Source organism: Cornus florida, unplaced genomic scaffold (assembly GCF_030987335.1).
Source record: "Cornus florida cultivar Cherokee Brave unplaced genomic scaffold, ASM3098733v1 CherokeeBrave_3.0.0_Hap2_Chr05, whole genome shotgun sequence".
Lineage (NCBI taxonomy): Eukaryota > Viridiplantae > Streptophyta > Magnoliopsida > Cornales > Cornaceae > Cornus > Cornus florida.
The window spans coordinates 105,200,547-105,217,350 of NW_026775575.1; the positions used below are offsets into that span (position 1 = coordinate 105,200,547).

Below are 16,804 nucleotides of genomic sequence, written 5' to 3' on the forward strand. Positions count from 1 at the left end.
GAAGAGTAGGATTGTATGTTGTTTATGCAAATAATTTAACAATGATTTTTTGAATTATTACTGAATTATGAAGACGCATGTGATGACTGATGAGACCACAGCCAAAATTAGTACTACAAGACACTAACAATCACTTTTATTATAAAAATTAGGGAAATGATTGGTTGTAAATTGTGATCCAATGTGGAAAAAAAAACAAAATTTTGATCCAATGCAAATATTGGTATATGGAATACTTGGAACAATTTTATTTTAGGCGAATTGAATTGTGAGAGTAGTTTGATAAGTGAGTAGCATATTTGCATAACCTCCTCCAAGAAAAAAAAAAAAAAATTAGAAGGAACGAAAATAATTTTTTTATAAACATCACAAAATCTTTAAATTTCATAAATGATTAACTATATGGATTAAAAATAGACATATGTTAATTGGTGTCTAATTGAAAAAAAAAATTAATTTAAAATTTGAACTAAATTTTTTTGGCACCAATTTGTGAATGCTAATTTATGGACTTAATTTCAATTGGACTAACGTTGTTGAAAAGATATAATTAAAGCACCGTCCATATGCCTATATGAACATGTATATGTATCTACATTTATATGAACGAGATAGGTGTGATACTTGTTTGGAGCACGTGCAACATTAATGTTTATTAAGTAGTTTTGAGAAAATATTAAGATAGTACATTAGTAAACTCTGAATGAAAGGTTTATTCGCTGTTCGAACGGTGTATGTGTGCATCTCTCAACAGCTTAAACCTCGGTTTATTGAATATTTTCCCGAGTCACACATATGTAACATAAGAACAACTTCACCAGTCGAATTGGGTGTGTAGTGATAGCCTTGTTGGTAAGGGCGTTGTGCTTGTGGCCAAATGGGTCAGGTTCGATTCTCCATCTCATATATATGTTAGTTTTTTGAAGAACTAAGTCAGTATTTTAGAATCTCTAAATTTTAACTATAGCGTGTACTCCACGGGTGTGTTGGTATGAAAAAATGTAAAATTTATTATTTAAAAAAAGGAAATGGCAATTATTTTGGGACAGACCAAGCATGACATTTTTTTTTGGGATAGATGGAGTATGTCATACAAAAAAAAAAATTTTAAATAATTCAATATTTATTATAGATTATAAAAATTAAAACAATATAGGGAAGAGTAAAAAAAAAAATGCAAAAAAAACTAATTTATGAAATTTTGTTTAGCCAAACAGGCCCTTGAAACCCTGCTACAGAACTTCTGACCCTGCCTGTTTTAAAAAGTCAACATTTGCAACTGGGCCCGAATGCAGAGCGCCATAAGGGTCGCCAAAAACGGCGACCCATTACCGGATTCAATTTTTTTGGGCCCAAAAGCAGCCAGCCCATTGGAGAGAAAAAAATCGCCAAACAAGTGGTTGGGCTGGTGGAAACCCTTGCGTCTAAATGTCAGCCCAACAAATTCCGCGAAGTTTGACAGCTTAGACCATTTTTTGATTGGGCTAAGAAGTCCAGCCCACACAATGAACACCACTCAGAGTCTCAGACCCTCACGCACAATCAAGCACCCTGGGCATTGTCTGGGCCTAGAATGGGCCAGAGCCCAAACCAGGAGTTAAGAAACTAGACTTGAGCTTACAAATCCACTGAAAAAAGTTAAGAACAAGACCTTGGACCGCTCAAACATATCACCGACTCCACAGAGCTCGCCGACTACCGTCAACAGAAGGGCAAAGAGTTTGAAGACCTAATACACCGCCAACGATGGAACATAGACGTCTGGATCAAGTACGCCCAGTGGCAGTGGGAAGAGTCCGAGAAGGACTTGGATCGGGCTCGCTCCGTTTGGGAACGAGGCCTAGACTAGACGTGGATTCCCGCAACCACACGGTGTGGTTGAAGTAGGCCGAGGTGTAGATGAGGAACAAGTTCATCAATCAGGCCCGAAACGTTTGGGACAGGGCTGTATCATTATTGCCGAGTTTGAGATGAAGAATGGGGAGATTGGAAGGGCGGTGGATAAGTTGGCCGATGACGAGGGGGAGCAGTTGTTTGTGGCTTTGGTATGGTGCACCATATCTCCAGCTCAAACAAACATGTTTTTCTCATTGAATACCCATAATTAAAGCACCGTCCATATGACTATATTATTAACATGTATAGCTACATTTGTATGAAAGTGATAGGTGTGATACTGTTTATTTGGTGTTCCAACTCTCTGTATTATTTCTGCATATTTGGAGTTGATAAGCCACTCTTGGTGTGGATTAGTGCTGATAACCAAATTGTGGCATTACGATTAAAACACCTTGTAGCACAAAATAACGTGAAAATGTGGGTATTAATATACCCACGCTAATTTATTGTTATGGAACAGGTATTACATAACCCAGCCCCACATGGTACATAAATGTCAGCCCAACCAAGTAAACATTTTTGGTGAAGCCTAAAAGTGGGATGGGGTGGGTTGGGTTGGGTTGGGGAAAATTTCAAGTCACACCGAAACACCCAGACAAGGACATCCTAGGGCTGCAGATTGAGCTCAAACTCAACTCGAGGCCGCGGCCTCTGCTCTGTGGTCAATGGTGGGTGGAGCCACCACCATCGTGGCCATGCATATCCATATCAATTGACATGTATCTGTTATAGTCTAACGTGTTTGAAATATGAAATTTTTGGTACTTTCTGGAATCTAAAGGTCTTCTTCTCCCCCACTTTTTTGGTCTTCGAAAATGTCTTTTTATATTTGGTTCTGGTTCATGACTCAATTTACATCTATTGTTAAATAAAAAATAAAATACTTTCTCAGTACAAGATTTAATCAATCGAGCAGCTCTTTTGGTGGTGGTCACCATTTATTTTCTACTTCAAGAAGAATTTTAGAAATATAGACGGCAATGGAAAGAAAATTAAACTGGTAATTGGTTTGCTCCCCTTTGTCCTAGGGAGCCCGGCAGACTTTGAGCCTTCACACTAATTAACTCCTACTCTTAGGCTCCGTTTGTTTGGAAGTAAAATATTTTTCAAATAATATTTTTTTATTTTCTGGTATTTGGTTGTCGTAAAATATTTATAAAGAAAAAAAAAATATTATAATTTGACAAAAATAATTTATTCATAAATTTTCGACAAGTTATTTTATATGTCCCGCCCGATGGACTAGACCTCAACCTCGACGTAGACCTTTACCAAACACCAAAAAAGTAAAAATAAAAGAATATTTTACCTGAAAAAAATATATATATATTTTCTAAAAAGAATATTTAACATCGAAACAAACGGAGCCTTGACATTCTGGCCATGAAAAGGAAAAAAAGGGAGTAGACCATATGATGTTACCTTTGGCACTATTTGTGATAAAAGGGGGGTTGCTCTCGAGTATTAAAAAAAAAAAAAAAAAACGATAAAACCACCAACAGCACAATGTATGTTTGAGAGCATCAAATTAGTGCATGGAATTAAAATAGGATTAAACTTGGGTACTCCCAAAAAAAACTAGGGCTATTAGATGATTTATAAATTCAGACCGTTAATAATTAACCTAAAACTAGAAAAGCCAAAATATTTAAATCATCTAAAACTAGAAAAACCAGAATAATTCAAGCTGCAATCAGATAACCCCTCTTCTGATCCTAAGTCCCTGACAATTTTAATAAAAAAAAAAATAGAAGACATTTATTCCCAAATCCAGACTTGCTGAATCGAAAATAGGCAAGCCCAATTTGACTCACAGACTATGCCACCCAATTTAACTCACAAACTCAGTTTCTATCTCTACACCTGAGATATGCAGACATTTCTATGTCAATTTGTAGCATTTCCCGAAAGGATGCATCAAGGTTCAATTAAATATTTCATAGAAACTTTATACGCATATCGTAATATCAGGTGGTATACGTCACCCAGTTACCTTTTCCTTGGTTAAATTGGGTAGCATATGAAAACAAGTATTCTATTTCGGCTTACCATGATCATCTTCCTCAAAGTCAAAAACCATCACAAGACTAAATTTCTTATCTGATGAAGATATGAGCAAGTGACATACATTTAAAAAAACAAAACACCTTCTCAATATTGCGCTTTATAGGCTTCTTTAACTCCTATAAATGATGACACGCTTTGTTAACAAAACCTTTAAATCTTGCAAGGAAGAACATATTTGATCATTTCCTAAAGTTCCTTACAGTAATATGGGACAAATTATTCCATTGGGATTCTAATCCAAATGGATGGAAAGTGGCCTGTGGTTCCAAGCTGCCTCCAGATAAAGTACTGCTTGTTCTTGTTGATTGCGATCTTGTAAGAAGAAATATTCTAAATAAAAAAGGATAATCGTGATAAGCCAAAATCTAAATGAGCATGTTTCATCTAATATTAGCAAGAGAAACAATCAATTTCAACAGGGAACAAGTTGCAAAAGCTAGTGTTAAACTATATATCATTGGCATATAGAATGGGAACCAAGCATATCTGCTAGTCTGTGTTTCTATTCCAATGTGAGAAGGAAACAGCAAAATGAAACTCATATAAGCTGACCAAAAATAATTTGATCAATATTGGAAATTTACCTCTTTTTTCCTTTTCCCCTTGGCCGTGACATCATCTTGAAAGTAACTAATCTTAACCTCAAGGCAACTAATCTTTCCATCCGTCCTTGTTAATCCGTCTTGAGGCGAGGCCTTTCGATGAAACACTTGGAGTTAAAGGCATTGAGGGTGTTGTGGGTGCCTCCTCATCGTCCCAACTGTCACCCCAACTATTGTCCCATTCATGGTTCAAGTTTGGTTCTGTCTTGCTCACACCTGAAACTGGCAGCTCCATGTCTAGCTTTTGATATTTAGAGCCACTGCTGGCAAAATACCTCCGGCGGAAGCTGACACACAGCCAAGCTGATGCCATCACCAGTGCAGCCAAAAATATGAATGCAGCAGCAGGAGTTCGCTGAAGGAGGTTGATGTATGTGGACTTAGAGGTATAGTCGGTTTCTTTCATAGAATTGTGGGGAATCAGATTTCTGAAGTCGAGACTGCAATTACCATTTCCAGTTTCTAGAACAATCAAGTTGTCAGTTCCATCCCTTGTGATAGAAACCTTCACCACCTGCATAATATGGATTCCAGTCAAAACCCACTTATGCAGGTTTAAAAATATGACGACTCATGTAAGCATCCACATCAATACAGGCTAACAAAATCAGAGAGAAGCCCATTAAATTGGAAGTAATCGAAATGCGTATTCATGAGTCCTGTTAATGCTTTTGAGCAACATTATTGTAGAAGTAATGTGGGCCATGGATTTGACTGTTGCATTAGTTTGTCTGCCAATCCCTAAGCTTCATATATATCATCATGGGTTTGGAGAATCACCATTTCTAAAATTTGTCATTTCCGTCTATTATAAACACCCACAATTGATCTAGATGGGTTCCACATCAATGGTTGGATTTGACAGGAATGGATACAAAAAAGAGACACTCCAAATTCTTTAATCATTTAAATGCTATTTTACTATATCTGGAGTAAGCAACAAGAACATTTTCTAAAATTATGTTGCGCCGACTCATGTATTTATATTGGGTATCAATACATGTCAAAATCACTAAATCTTGTGACAGTTACAGTGAGAGTCCTAAAATTGGGTATATATACGTTGACATACTAAAAACACCCACATACATGTCGCATGTTATATAATAGTAGCATTGGAATTTATTTTACAAATACAAAAATATGTTGAGGAGGAATATAGAAAATCATAATTTTTTATAAGAATAAAAGAATATTGAAAAGGGCATTGAGAGCTAGTCCGATGATACATAATAAGTTTGGGAAAGAATAACATATTTTAGAAGGATTTATCATATTATATCGACTTCAATTCATAATACATAACCGCTTCTCTTGCAACCAGGATGAGAAATCCCTGGGAGCTCCAACAGATGCTCTCCTCATCATCATCTTTTTCCTCTATCGGAAACTGCTTCTATAAAACTTTTGATTTTGGTGATTATTGACCTCTTCTTCATCAAGTATGGTTACTTATGTTGGACTCATATCCTGTACTATAACAATATTATTCATATCGATACAGGTACCTTGGGATAAACAGGCAGTCTGAGTAACATAGATACAAGTCAAAAATCTTAAGTTGGTAAAGTAAAGGCTTAGAGGCGTAAACAAAGGCTTCAAGGGTCTTGGATGTGCAATGTGCAAACAGAACATTCAGAATAATGAAGTTACGGACTACCTGGTTACTGCCTCCTGGGTAGCGTAAGTGTTACTAACCAACCTACAAAAGAAAAGCTTGCTTCTCTTCTTTGGGAAGCCCATATTTATGGTCCTAGATAATCATACGTGCACTGCAGATTATAAAAAGTAAGGCACTGTTTTTTATTTGGCTGTTGAGTTTCAGTATCGATACATAAAAAGCAATCTGCTAGACTGTAGGGAACTGATACAACCAGAACAACATAAGCAGCACATGAAAAACTAAATTCAACCCAACAAGGCCATGTCCCATGAGAAAACTTTTACCGTAATTTGTTTTAAAACAGACCATAAACTCTTGCTTTTGACTAGCCTAATTAAATATATTATAGCCATAGATAACATTATGTAGCACTTTAGGTACAAAAAAGTAAGATAAATTTTGGCTACTGAGTTCAGTGTAGATACACAAAAAAAAAAAAAAAAAAGAAGAGAGAGTCTGTATAACTGACAGACACCAAAACAATATAAGAATGATATGTAAAACTGAATTCAACCCAACAGACTCGTATCCTATGAGGTGATAATGTAAGGAAATCATTAATAGAAAAGGAAAAGAAGAATCATCAACATACTTAGATTATTTTGAACAGGCTTTGAACTCATTCTTCCTTCTTTAATGCCTTGTTTGATAGGAAGAAGGAAGAGGGGAGGAGGTAAGAAAGGAAAGATAAAGCACATCTCCATTGTTTGGTACAAGGAAGAGTTGAAGGGAAGGATGGATGGATGAGGCATCTTCTTGACCCACCATTCTTCATCTGTCCAAATTGGGACAGAACAGAGGAGAGAAAAGAAGAATAATTATAGTATACACCATAAAGTGACATTCTTACCCTTCAATGTTTTAATTGACTTATGCAATAACTTAAATAACGAAGGTGTAATAGTAAAAAATACATAAAACCCTTCAATGTTTTAATTGACTTATGTATTAACTTAAATAATGAAGGTGTAGTGGTAAAAAATATATAAAACTTCTCATTTCTTTTCCTCCTACCAAACAATAGAAAGTATCAACTCCTCTTCCCTTACACTAACACCTTCCTTTCCCTAAAAATGCCTTTAACCATCCTTCCTACCATCCATTTTCCCATAATTTTTACCAAACAAAACAAAAAAGTAAAATTAACCACTCATTTCAGGGTGCTCTTTCTTGACCTAAAAACATCTACAACATTCACAAAAAGCTACAACAGAAAAACAGGGCCTATGACTAATCCAAGATCATTTAAGTTTGATAGTGCTCTTTCATGACCTCAAAACAACTACAACGTTCACAAAAAGCTACAACTGAAAAATAGGGCCCTGACTAATCCAATATCATTTTAAGTTTGAAACTGACTTGATTTCTGTCCAATAGGCTTTCCACTTAATTGAGAGCAAGCTGCATGTGCTCCAACAAGATATGTGACATTTATTCTTTCTTAGAATTTATTTTTATTTATCTATTTAATTTTCTTTTAAAAAAAGAATAAAGCAAAGACATAGAACCATGGGAGCGGGGAGGGATGTTTGTACCATTGAACCCCCACTATTTTGAGAATTGTTGTACCACTGAACCCCCACTATTTTGAGAATTAGCAGAAATCATTCCATCCCCAGTAACTAAATCTAATCCCTCCTGAAGGGGATAAATGTCACATATTTTGACTAACTAAGGCAGAGTTAAGACGGCTAGACCTGATATTTTTTCTAATTCAGAAACATCATGAAAGTTTTTTTCTTTTTTGATAAGTAACATCATGAAAGTTTTTGAAGGATGGCCTCTTCTATTGCAGAATAGTAATTAATTATCAGATTTTATTATAGGGCTTATTTTATCTGTTCCACAAACGCAACGAACCCAAGAAACAACCACGAAACACAACAAAATAAACACGCCACATGCAAATAACACAAAGATTTATCATGCTTCAACACAAGTCGTGTCTACGTCCACGGTGAAGATCCGGGCCTCCGGCAAAAGATTTCACAATGCAAAAGTCAAGAGATTACAAGTTTCAACCTCCCAAACCCTAGCTCTCGCTCTCACTCTCTTTTTGCGATTGTCAGTGTCTCAATCTCCGACTCTAAACCCTAAACGTTGTTATATATCGGGCTACAAGAGAGTACTAAACAAGGTACACGACCCGCCACAAAAGCTCAATTAATGGGTTGTCAAGTCGAAAACGGGCCACAGTGTGACTTAGAACCAAATTCGGGCCACAACATTACAGTATCTTAGCCAAAAATGCACATATATTGGTGAAAATGCAATGTCCAAAACAATAAGAAATTCTTATACTAGGAAAACAAACATGCATAAAAGGGCAAAGAATCCATGTCAGACATCGACACGCGCTGGACACACCCCGAAACGTGTCGGACACTCCAAAAATGTGACTTGTTTTTTATTTATATTTTTTGAATATTCGGACATAGCGTAGACACGCCATGGATATGTGTCCGACACTCATGTCCCATTCTTGGGGAATTTTTTTTTTTTTGTATTTTAAAGTAAGGCATTCTTGGGAAACTTTATGAAAGTTTTAAAAAGAAAGTTGGGTTTAAGTGTAAATATGAGTTGTTTAATACTTCATAACTCTCAATAATATGATCATCATTACATACTTAAAAAATTTTGTTTTATAAAACAATTTTATATTAAAACAATTAGATATTTATGCTTATATTTTAGTTCAAAGGTTCAAACTCTTGCACAATCATCTTTGACTCTCTCTTGTTCTCCCACCGACCAAGATTCACTTGGATGGTCTCTCTATCTCCTTTTATGGGTTCCTTTGAAGAGATTAGCTCCTTCTTGTACTTTCTTTCTCTTGTACAGATTCATTTAATAAAAGGAGATAAATGTAACTAACAGAGAGAAAGTCATTAATAACTACTAAAGCTGAACACATATGAAAAGATTTATGCAAGGAAAAACTTCTAAACCCAAAAAGAAAAGGAAATAAATGCAGGTAAAACTGAAAAGTCCTTTTTTATTTCTTTTTTGATAAGATAAAACTGAAAAGTTCATACCATCATATTTAAGGTCATTTAACACTTAACAGTCCATGATCTTATGCAATCAAGAATAATCTACAGGGCATTATGTTGGCCTTAAAACTGGCAGGCAAAACTAGCCATGATGACTAGCACATAATTACACTTTCAAACTACTGTATAACATTGTTTATATAAATGTACCTTTTTATCTTCTTTCTCTTGGAGTTGAATTTTTGTTTTCTCTACCCGAACAAAATCAGGAGCAGAAATTGTAACAGTGAGAGGGCCTTTTCCCGTGTTCTGAATGAAAAGTGAAAGATCTGGAGATTCTGGAAGATTGCAAGCCAATATCCATTGTAATAATAATAACAATAACAATAATAATTATAGGGAGAAAAAAAAAAAAAAAAGAGGAGGAAGTTGAACATAATCCAGTATAATATGTCTAGGCACAAGTCACCAAATAAAACACTTTTATCATCATGCTCTTTCATATTGTAAATAACCGTCAATATGGACCAGTCTGATTTAGATGTCAATGAGGCATCTGACAACTCTTTACGGCCCAAAATATCACCTGGTTGCATCTAATCTATTATCCATTTCTTACTGAACCCTATCCCCATTTACTCAACAGATATATATGATTTATGAAACAAGGTAAGAAATTGTTCAATCATTTAATAATTTACATATGACGTCTGAAACTATTATTGGTTTGACTCTAGAAAGCCTTCCAATGTAATGTAAAATATTGGATTTTTTATTAGAGGGTGATCTTCACAATATTGGATTTTTTATTTCTTCTCCCGCCCCCTTCCGTGTGGTGTGGAGGTTACCAAAAATTTGACCAAACTTTTACCAGAGGTTCAACAGGCAAACCTCAAGGGAAGTCAATGTAATTTTCCCTAAGATTTATATAACTACACCCAAACTGAAGGGAGATACGGGCATTCTTGAATTGAGCTAAGTTGGAACAAATTAATGAAAATTTGAATTGAACTAAGTTGGAACAAATTAATGAAAAAAATAAAGCTAGTTTATAAGAGTAAGACTTTAAGTGCCCAAAGAAGTAAACATCACAGTGTCTCAATCAAACAAATGTGGTAAACTTGGATGAGAATGACAAGCAATAAATTCACAACAAATATAATTTGAGGACGCAAACACATACCATCTCCCGGTACTCTTAAACATGCAACCACTGTTTTATTCTCATCTGTGCAACTATTAGATGGATCACATTCTTCGCCACGAGAACTCTTCTTCCCCACCGGCAGTGATATCCCCTCGTCGTGTACTTTTCTAGATTCTGATCCTTTACCCAAATTCCCTTTCTTCTCACCCTCATTCACTGAACCATCCTTATCCGTCCGCACTTTGTCGTCGTCTTTCAACCCCAACTCTTCACTTGAGTTGCTGCTACTCAAATTACTACTCTCAACACCCTTTTTCGATCCACCCATTAGATCTTGACCCTTCTTTTCTTGGGCAAACTTGTTAGGATTTCCAACTGAGTTCAATCCACCCATAGTCTCATTGGAATTACTTTTTTCGGTTGAAGTAAAGGGACTTTGCGGATCTAAGCCAGTGCTTTCAGTTCCTTTTACCTAAATTCAATATCAAAACTTAATTGAAGCACAACACTGATTTAATAAATCAACTACTCAGACTACATTAAATTTATCATTCTTTATGTACCTCTAAACCAGTACGAGCACATTCAATGACGATTAGGGTCATAAAGAGAGTGAGCAGAAGAATATTAGTACTAGTCCCCATATTTAGATATGCATCAACTCGCGTCACATTACATGAGAAACCTAATTGCACAGAATTGAAACAAAAGCAAAAGTTAATTACAGAAGAGTGTGGTTTATTTATGTGCGTATGAAACAATGTTTTATGTGACTTACCAACCTCGAAATCGACGGCTATGAAATACACCTATTTTTGCAGCTCACTTTGTTAACCTGTAGATACGAGTACACAAAGTCCAGTTCTGATCAGAACAAAGTGAGCTGATAGAAGAGGTTAGGAAGATGGGAGTATAAATCTAGGGTTTTAACATCGAACAGAAAAGCTTAAGTCTGTTCGTATCTGCGTCTTATATGTTCGTAGAGAGAGAGAGACGGACCGCGCGAGAGAGGGGGAGCGGAGAGATCTGTGTTGACTAAAGTGGTCTACTGGGGTGGATGTCCTTCTAACACCTTAAATGACTAAAAGCACCCTGAACAATGAAGAAGTTACTCATGATGTTTTAACCGGCTGATAGACCATTTTTTAAAAAAAAATTATTATTATTATTATTATTATTTTTTTTTTACCAAAACATAATTTACGTCACTTAACACTCCTAAACAAAGTTGATGTATATACATACACCAGTAAAAATGTACAAATTAATATTTAATAAAGTAATTAAATAGTAGATGCTTCGAACTGTCAGATAAATTTTGAAATATGAGGTTTCGATTCTATGTATCTATTAATCTAATTTCTAACAGTTTTTACCTTATAAAAAAATATATAATTAAATAATTGTAAATTAAAAAATATTCATGAATATAAAATTGACACGAGTAAAAGAGATAAAAATACAAATTTTAATTGAACTTTACAATAGTAATTCAATTATTGATAGGTGTATTTTCAAACTACTAAAATAATATTAAAATCAAGACTATTTTTTATTACATTCTACTAATATTTTATTTATTTATGTATTAGAAAATTATTTATATATTGTTTATAAAATTAGAAAAGATGTGAAGACTAAATTATTTATGTTTTTATATATATATATATTTCCTTGTTTAATGAGAAAGACTAAATTATTTATTTTCTTTATACATTTTCTTATCTAATTATATTTTCTTTTATTAAAAAAAACTCAAAATAAATAGGTAATTTGAGTTTTAAAAACTCTTCTCAACACGTTATATTATTTATTTATTTTTTATATATTTCCTTGTCTAATTGGTCATCTTCAAAAAAAAAAAAAATCAAAATTAGTTTTTCCATCAAATCAGCAAAGATCAAGCAAAATTGAAAAAGATATCAAACCAAATTGAAAAGCACATAAAGTCAAAAATATTAAGCTAAATTAGAAAGCATATAATTCCAAATTAGAAAGCAACAAGATTCTAAGAAGATTTTATTTTATTTTTACTCTTGTAATTAGAATTTTTCCCTCACAATCATTTAATTATAAACTCTGTAAATAGGGACATATGTAGAGGAGGTGAAATGTACAAAAAGTTAGGGAGATAAAATAATAAAAGTTGGGAATTTTTGTCATATAATTTATTTTGTGCATTTTTTATTTTATGTTTTATTTTCTTGAATATTACTATAGCTTAAACACCCTTTCCCAAGGGATCTAAGAAATATAAGTAAATTTAGTTTATTTATTTTGTGAAATTTTTTCTTGAGAGCATTAATTTTATTCTTCTATTATAATATTTTTATGTGAAAAATATAAAGGAAGGATTTTTTGAAGAATGTTTACTTCAATTTACATTTTTTTTAGCAAAGTTAAAACAAATTAGATAATAAGTGTTATCTCATACAAGTAACTGTTATATAATGTCATATTTTCCTTCATCTTTCCAAGTTGTAATTGGTCCGGTGAAATAAATTTATTTATATTAAGCCACGGTGGTGGATTATTTCTTTTGAGATTTTTCCTATTATTTGATCATAAATTATTTACTCTTATTCATTTATTTTGTTTTTAGTTAATTATTCAATAATCATCAAATTGTTTTAAAAGTTATTATTCCATCCTTAAATTTTGGTTTTGATTTTGAGTTCACGAATTCAAATCTTGAATGTGTGGTTCGACCCTGATTATCACTATTTAATTTTTAATTTAATCTTTGTAGGTTTTTTTTTTTTTTTTTTTCTTTGCATGAAATGTAGAAAAGCAAACACAGAATCCATTCGTCATTTATAGAAACTCTTATAAACACCTTATATTAAATTTTAAATAAAAATAGATAATAAATAGATAATTTGTGATATTCAAAAAGGAAACATACATAAAAAATAAATTTATTACAACATATAAATTTATTATTAAAAAATAATGTACCGAAACTCTTTGTAATTTTAATAATAAGTGTGTATATATATAATAAACACCCCATTTTCGAAAGAAATAAAAGAACAAAATGAGTATATAAGTATTATTTTATGTCACTTTTTTGAAAAAATTAATTTAAAGGTATTTTCACTCATTTTTACAAAAATAAGGGACATATAACACTTTATATATATATATATATAAATAAATAAATAAGTCAAAGGACCAGAGTATGTACTGTTGATGTGTTTTGTACTTCGGGTCAGGCTAGGGCTTGCATGCAGTTGTAATTGTAATTCGGGTCAGGCTAGGGCTTAGAAGTTCATTTCAGCCCAAACACAGACCGGTGACTAAGCCCAAAATCTTTTGGTCTAAAGGTCTTGATATTATTACATCAGCCCAGTTTACAATTATATTCTTTTTCTTTCTGGGTTTAATAAACTCAAATTTTTTAAACATTTTTTTTATTATTATTGTTTATTTTTATTTTTTTTTTGACACTTTTGGGATCTGGGAAATGTTTCGAGAAACAGAAAAAAGTAATACGAATTAAAAAAATTTGACCGGACTATTACATGTAAGGACTCTAAAAGTATATGAAACAAATAATAAAATTTTTGCACATATTGTTCATTCTAAAAAAAATTGTTTATGCTTAATGATTACATTAAAGTAGCTTCATTCTGGTCATTTTACTTGAATTTAAGAGCATGGAATATATTAAAGTTGCACTGTTGGCTAATAATAAAGTGTTATGTTTGTTGGCTGTGAAAAGTATGGTTCCAAAGTTTGATGGGATAATATAGAAGTATATATATATATATTTAGTGCTTCTGAACCCTAGACCATTCAATTCTAAACTTTGGCTATATCTATTGCTGCCTTTTACAATGTCTTAGGCCTATGGTAATTTCCAATGAAGCTATATCTATTTGCTTTTAACCCAAGGTGAAAATAAGAAAAGCATGTGAAAGATGAATGGGCCAATGAACTTTGTTTTGTGATTACCACAGCTTATGAAACCCTAGTTGGTTTTGAGTCCTGGCCCATCATTCTCACAGAGTCACAGACTCACAGGCCCTTGTTTCTGGACAAAGTTTCCTGTTCCCAATGATGTCAGCATCTGAATGATGGGCCAGCCTCGTCCATTTTTATTTTTTATTTTTTTTCTTTAATTTTTTGTTTTTATACATATATATATATATATATATATATATATATATGTATGTATATATGTATATTTTATATATTTTATTAAATGGGTATTCTAACTCTTTCTCTGAAAAACAGTCTGGACATTTGACCGAGTCGTAATGGCACATACTAATTTTAGTCTACTAAAATCCCGCAAAACTTATTTTCAAGTAAAAAAAAAAAAATCAAACTTAGTAGATTCGTCTGATCAGATCAGATCTTGTCTGGAGAAACAATTTTACTTTAACCACCTTTATATGATATTCATTTTCCTTCAATAATGGGTAGAATCTTGGTTAAATGCTTCAAAATATTGGTTGATTTGGTAGCTATTACATCTAATCAGCTCGAATCATTAAATATATATGTAGACTAAACTAGGTAGTAGTGTTGGTTTCCCTCCGTCCAAGGAAAGCCTAACCCCTATTTCAATAATAGAGATATATATAAAAAAACCTCAGTGGTTAACAGGCAACGAAGGAGACTAGTTCTAAAGACAAGGGTCTATCAAGAGAGTCTAATACATCACATTTCTCATTAAATGAACTAAAGTCACATGACCACAACAGAAAGCCTTGGAAGTGGAACTGTGTCACACTCCCAAGGTTATCTAGGTGGACTTAAATAAGTTAGGTCATTTTTAGTAGTAGAAATGAGAATGGTAATGACAAAACTAGCATGGGACACAAGATGTCTTCGTGGTTCTCTCCATGGGAACCCAAATTTATTGCAGTGTGAAATGAGTTTAAAATTGTCAAATATAGGAGGCGTGAAGGACAACTAATGAAATAAGGACACGTGTCTAAAGTGGTGTTATTAAAAAATTATTAAATGATTTCGTATCATTTGACATATAATTGACTAGTTCAATGAAGACCGTTGTTAGAATTTCTTTACTATATGTTAATACATTTTTATGGGGTTAATTTTTCAATCGAAGAGTCTGAATTGAATTGGTCCATCAAGTATTAATGGTTCATAATTATATAATAATTTCTCCATTAATATCGAATTGTTTCTACCATGCCTCTCAAATATCTAAATACATACTAACTAGAACTAGGAGTAGTGGTTATCCACTAGCATAAAGGATATCACAAAGAGAGTGAGTTCAAATGTGCCGACAGCTATACTCAATGTATTATTACTATTATTATTTTTTTAGTTGGTACTTACATATAAATATGCCTCCATTGAAACTTGAATTTTTAACCTTTCTTTGAAATGCTCCATTGAGGTTCGAACCCTGAACTCTCTTTGGAAGGTAAGAGTTTGGTACCGCTAGGCTATTAGTTTGTTAGTTGTAATACTCAATGTTGCTACCTAATTACAAACTTTGAGTCTTTCCTTACAACAATCCCAATATACTTCTTTCTTGGCCCCTCTAAACCGAGTAGGTATTGGTTGTGTCCCGCACACCATATCATTAATATATTCATTTAATTAAATATAACATATTGTGTCATCATGAACAATTTTATAAGTAAGTGGATTTATTTTTATTTTTTTGAAATGGGTTCCAGCAGAGACAGAGACCATTGGGATTCAAACCCATCCCATACATCCAATTTGGGAAGTATAGGCCAACCTAGGTCAGGTACACTCCCACTTCAAGGGCCACCAAAATAAACTAAAGGTTCAGTGAATCATGTTTTAGTAACCAAGCATTTGATATTCACTCAAAACATGGCACATGATATTTAAAGTGACCATGATCATGCCGGTTTACTCTATAAGAAGGAAGGGTCACACCTTTGACCTTTGTGATGTGATTATGTGAACAATAATGCAACTTAAGGGCCTAGATTGTTCCTTCAATGACTGAATGCCACGTACACATGTGTACAGCTGGCACTAGCATAGAAGTCAACTTACCCGAATTTTAGGGTTTGAAAAGACTATAACAGCTATCCACAAAGCATGAACACTTCAAGTGGAGAACAATATTTTTAATTGCACAGACTGAACCACCACTTTAAGTAGAAGAAGAGGTTGTTATCTCTCAAATCTCAATCAATGAGGGGCTTAATAATTGTGTGTCAAAAAAGTCCAAAAGTTTTGAAAAAAAGGTTAAATCTAAGTCCAAGATGGGGAGTCTACAAATTTGTCAAACCGACATTGGTCCAAATATGACATATTTTAGAAATATTCCTAGAGGCCCATGACAGCAAATCCAAGTTGGCCATCATATATCCTTCACATTATGTCCAATAATATGTAGTTCTGAGAATGCTTAACTAGTGGAATCTGTATAAACTTAATATTTGACATTATTTATACTAAAATAATA

At 33.4% G+C, this 16,804-nt stretch overlaps 1 protein-coding gene across 4 annotated transcripts; it reads right to left on the reverse strand.

The window, feature by feature from the left end:
- Positions 1 to 3,958: 3,958 nt before the first annotated feature.
- LOC132308218 (uncharacterized) lies at positions 3,959 to 11,420 on the reverse strand. Of its 4 annotated transcripts, none has more exons than XR_009482404.1 (6): positions 11,150 to 11,420; positions 10,935 to 11,056; positions 10,408 to 10,843; positions 9,435 to 9,562; positions 4,551 to 5,082; positions 3,959 to 4,278 (listed from the first exon to the last, which is right to left on the reverse strand). XR_009482404.1 is itself a non-coding variant. In XM_059806235.1 (5 exons), the coding sequence occupies exons 2-5, from the start codon at positions 11,013 to 11,015 to the stop codon at positions 4,618 to 4,620; spliced, it is 1,110 nt and encodes a 369-aa protein (XP_059662218.1). In that variant the 5' UTR covers positions 11,016 to 11,056; positions 11,154 to 11,420; the 3' UTR covers positions 4,321 to 4,617. The 4 variants fall into 4 exon arrangements, 2 of the variants coding, with proteins under 2 accessions (XP_059662218.1, XP_059662217.1); XR_009482405.1 differs by having other exon boundaries at positions 3,959 to 4,296; XM_059806235.1 differs by lacking the exon at positions 3,959 to 4,278 and having other exon boundaries at positions 4,321 to 5,082; positions 11,154 to 11,420.
- Between the last annotated feature and the right edge of the window lie 5,384 nt (positions 11,421 to 16,804).

Coding starts and splice junctions, on each gene's coding strand:
- LOC132308218 (XM_059806235.1), bottom strand. CDS start 11,015: ATGGGGACTAGTACTAATATTCTTCTGCTCACTCTCTTTATGACCCTA. Junction 10,844..10,934: donor GTGCTCGTACTGGTTTAGAG/GTACATAAAGAA, acceptor TATTGAATTTAG/GTAAAAGGAACTGAAAGCAC. Junction 9,563..10,407: donor TTTAAGAGTACCGGGAGATG/GTATGTGTTTGC, acceptor GCAATCTTCCAG/AATCTCCAGATCTTTCACTT.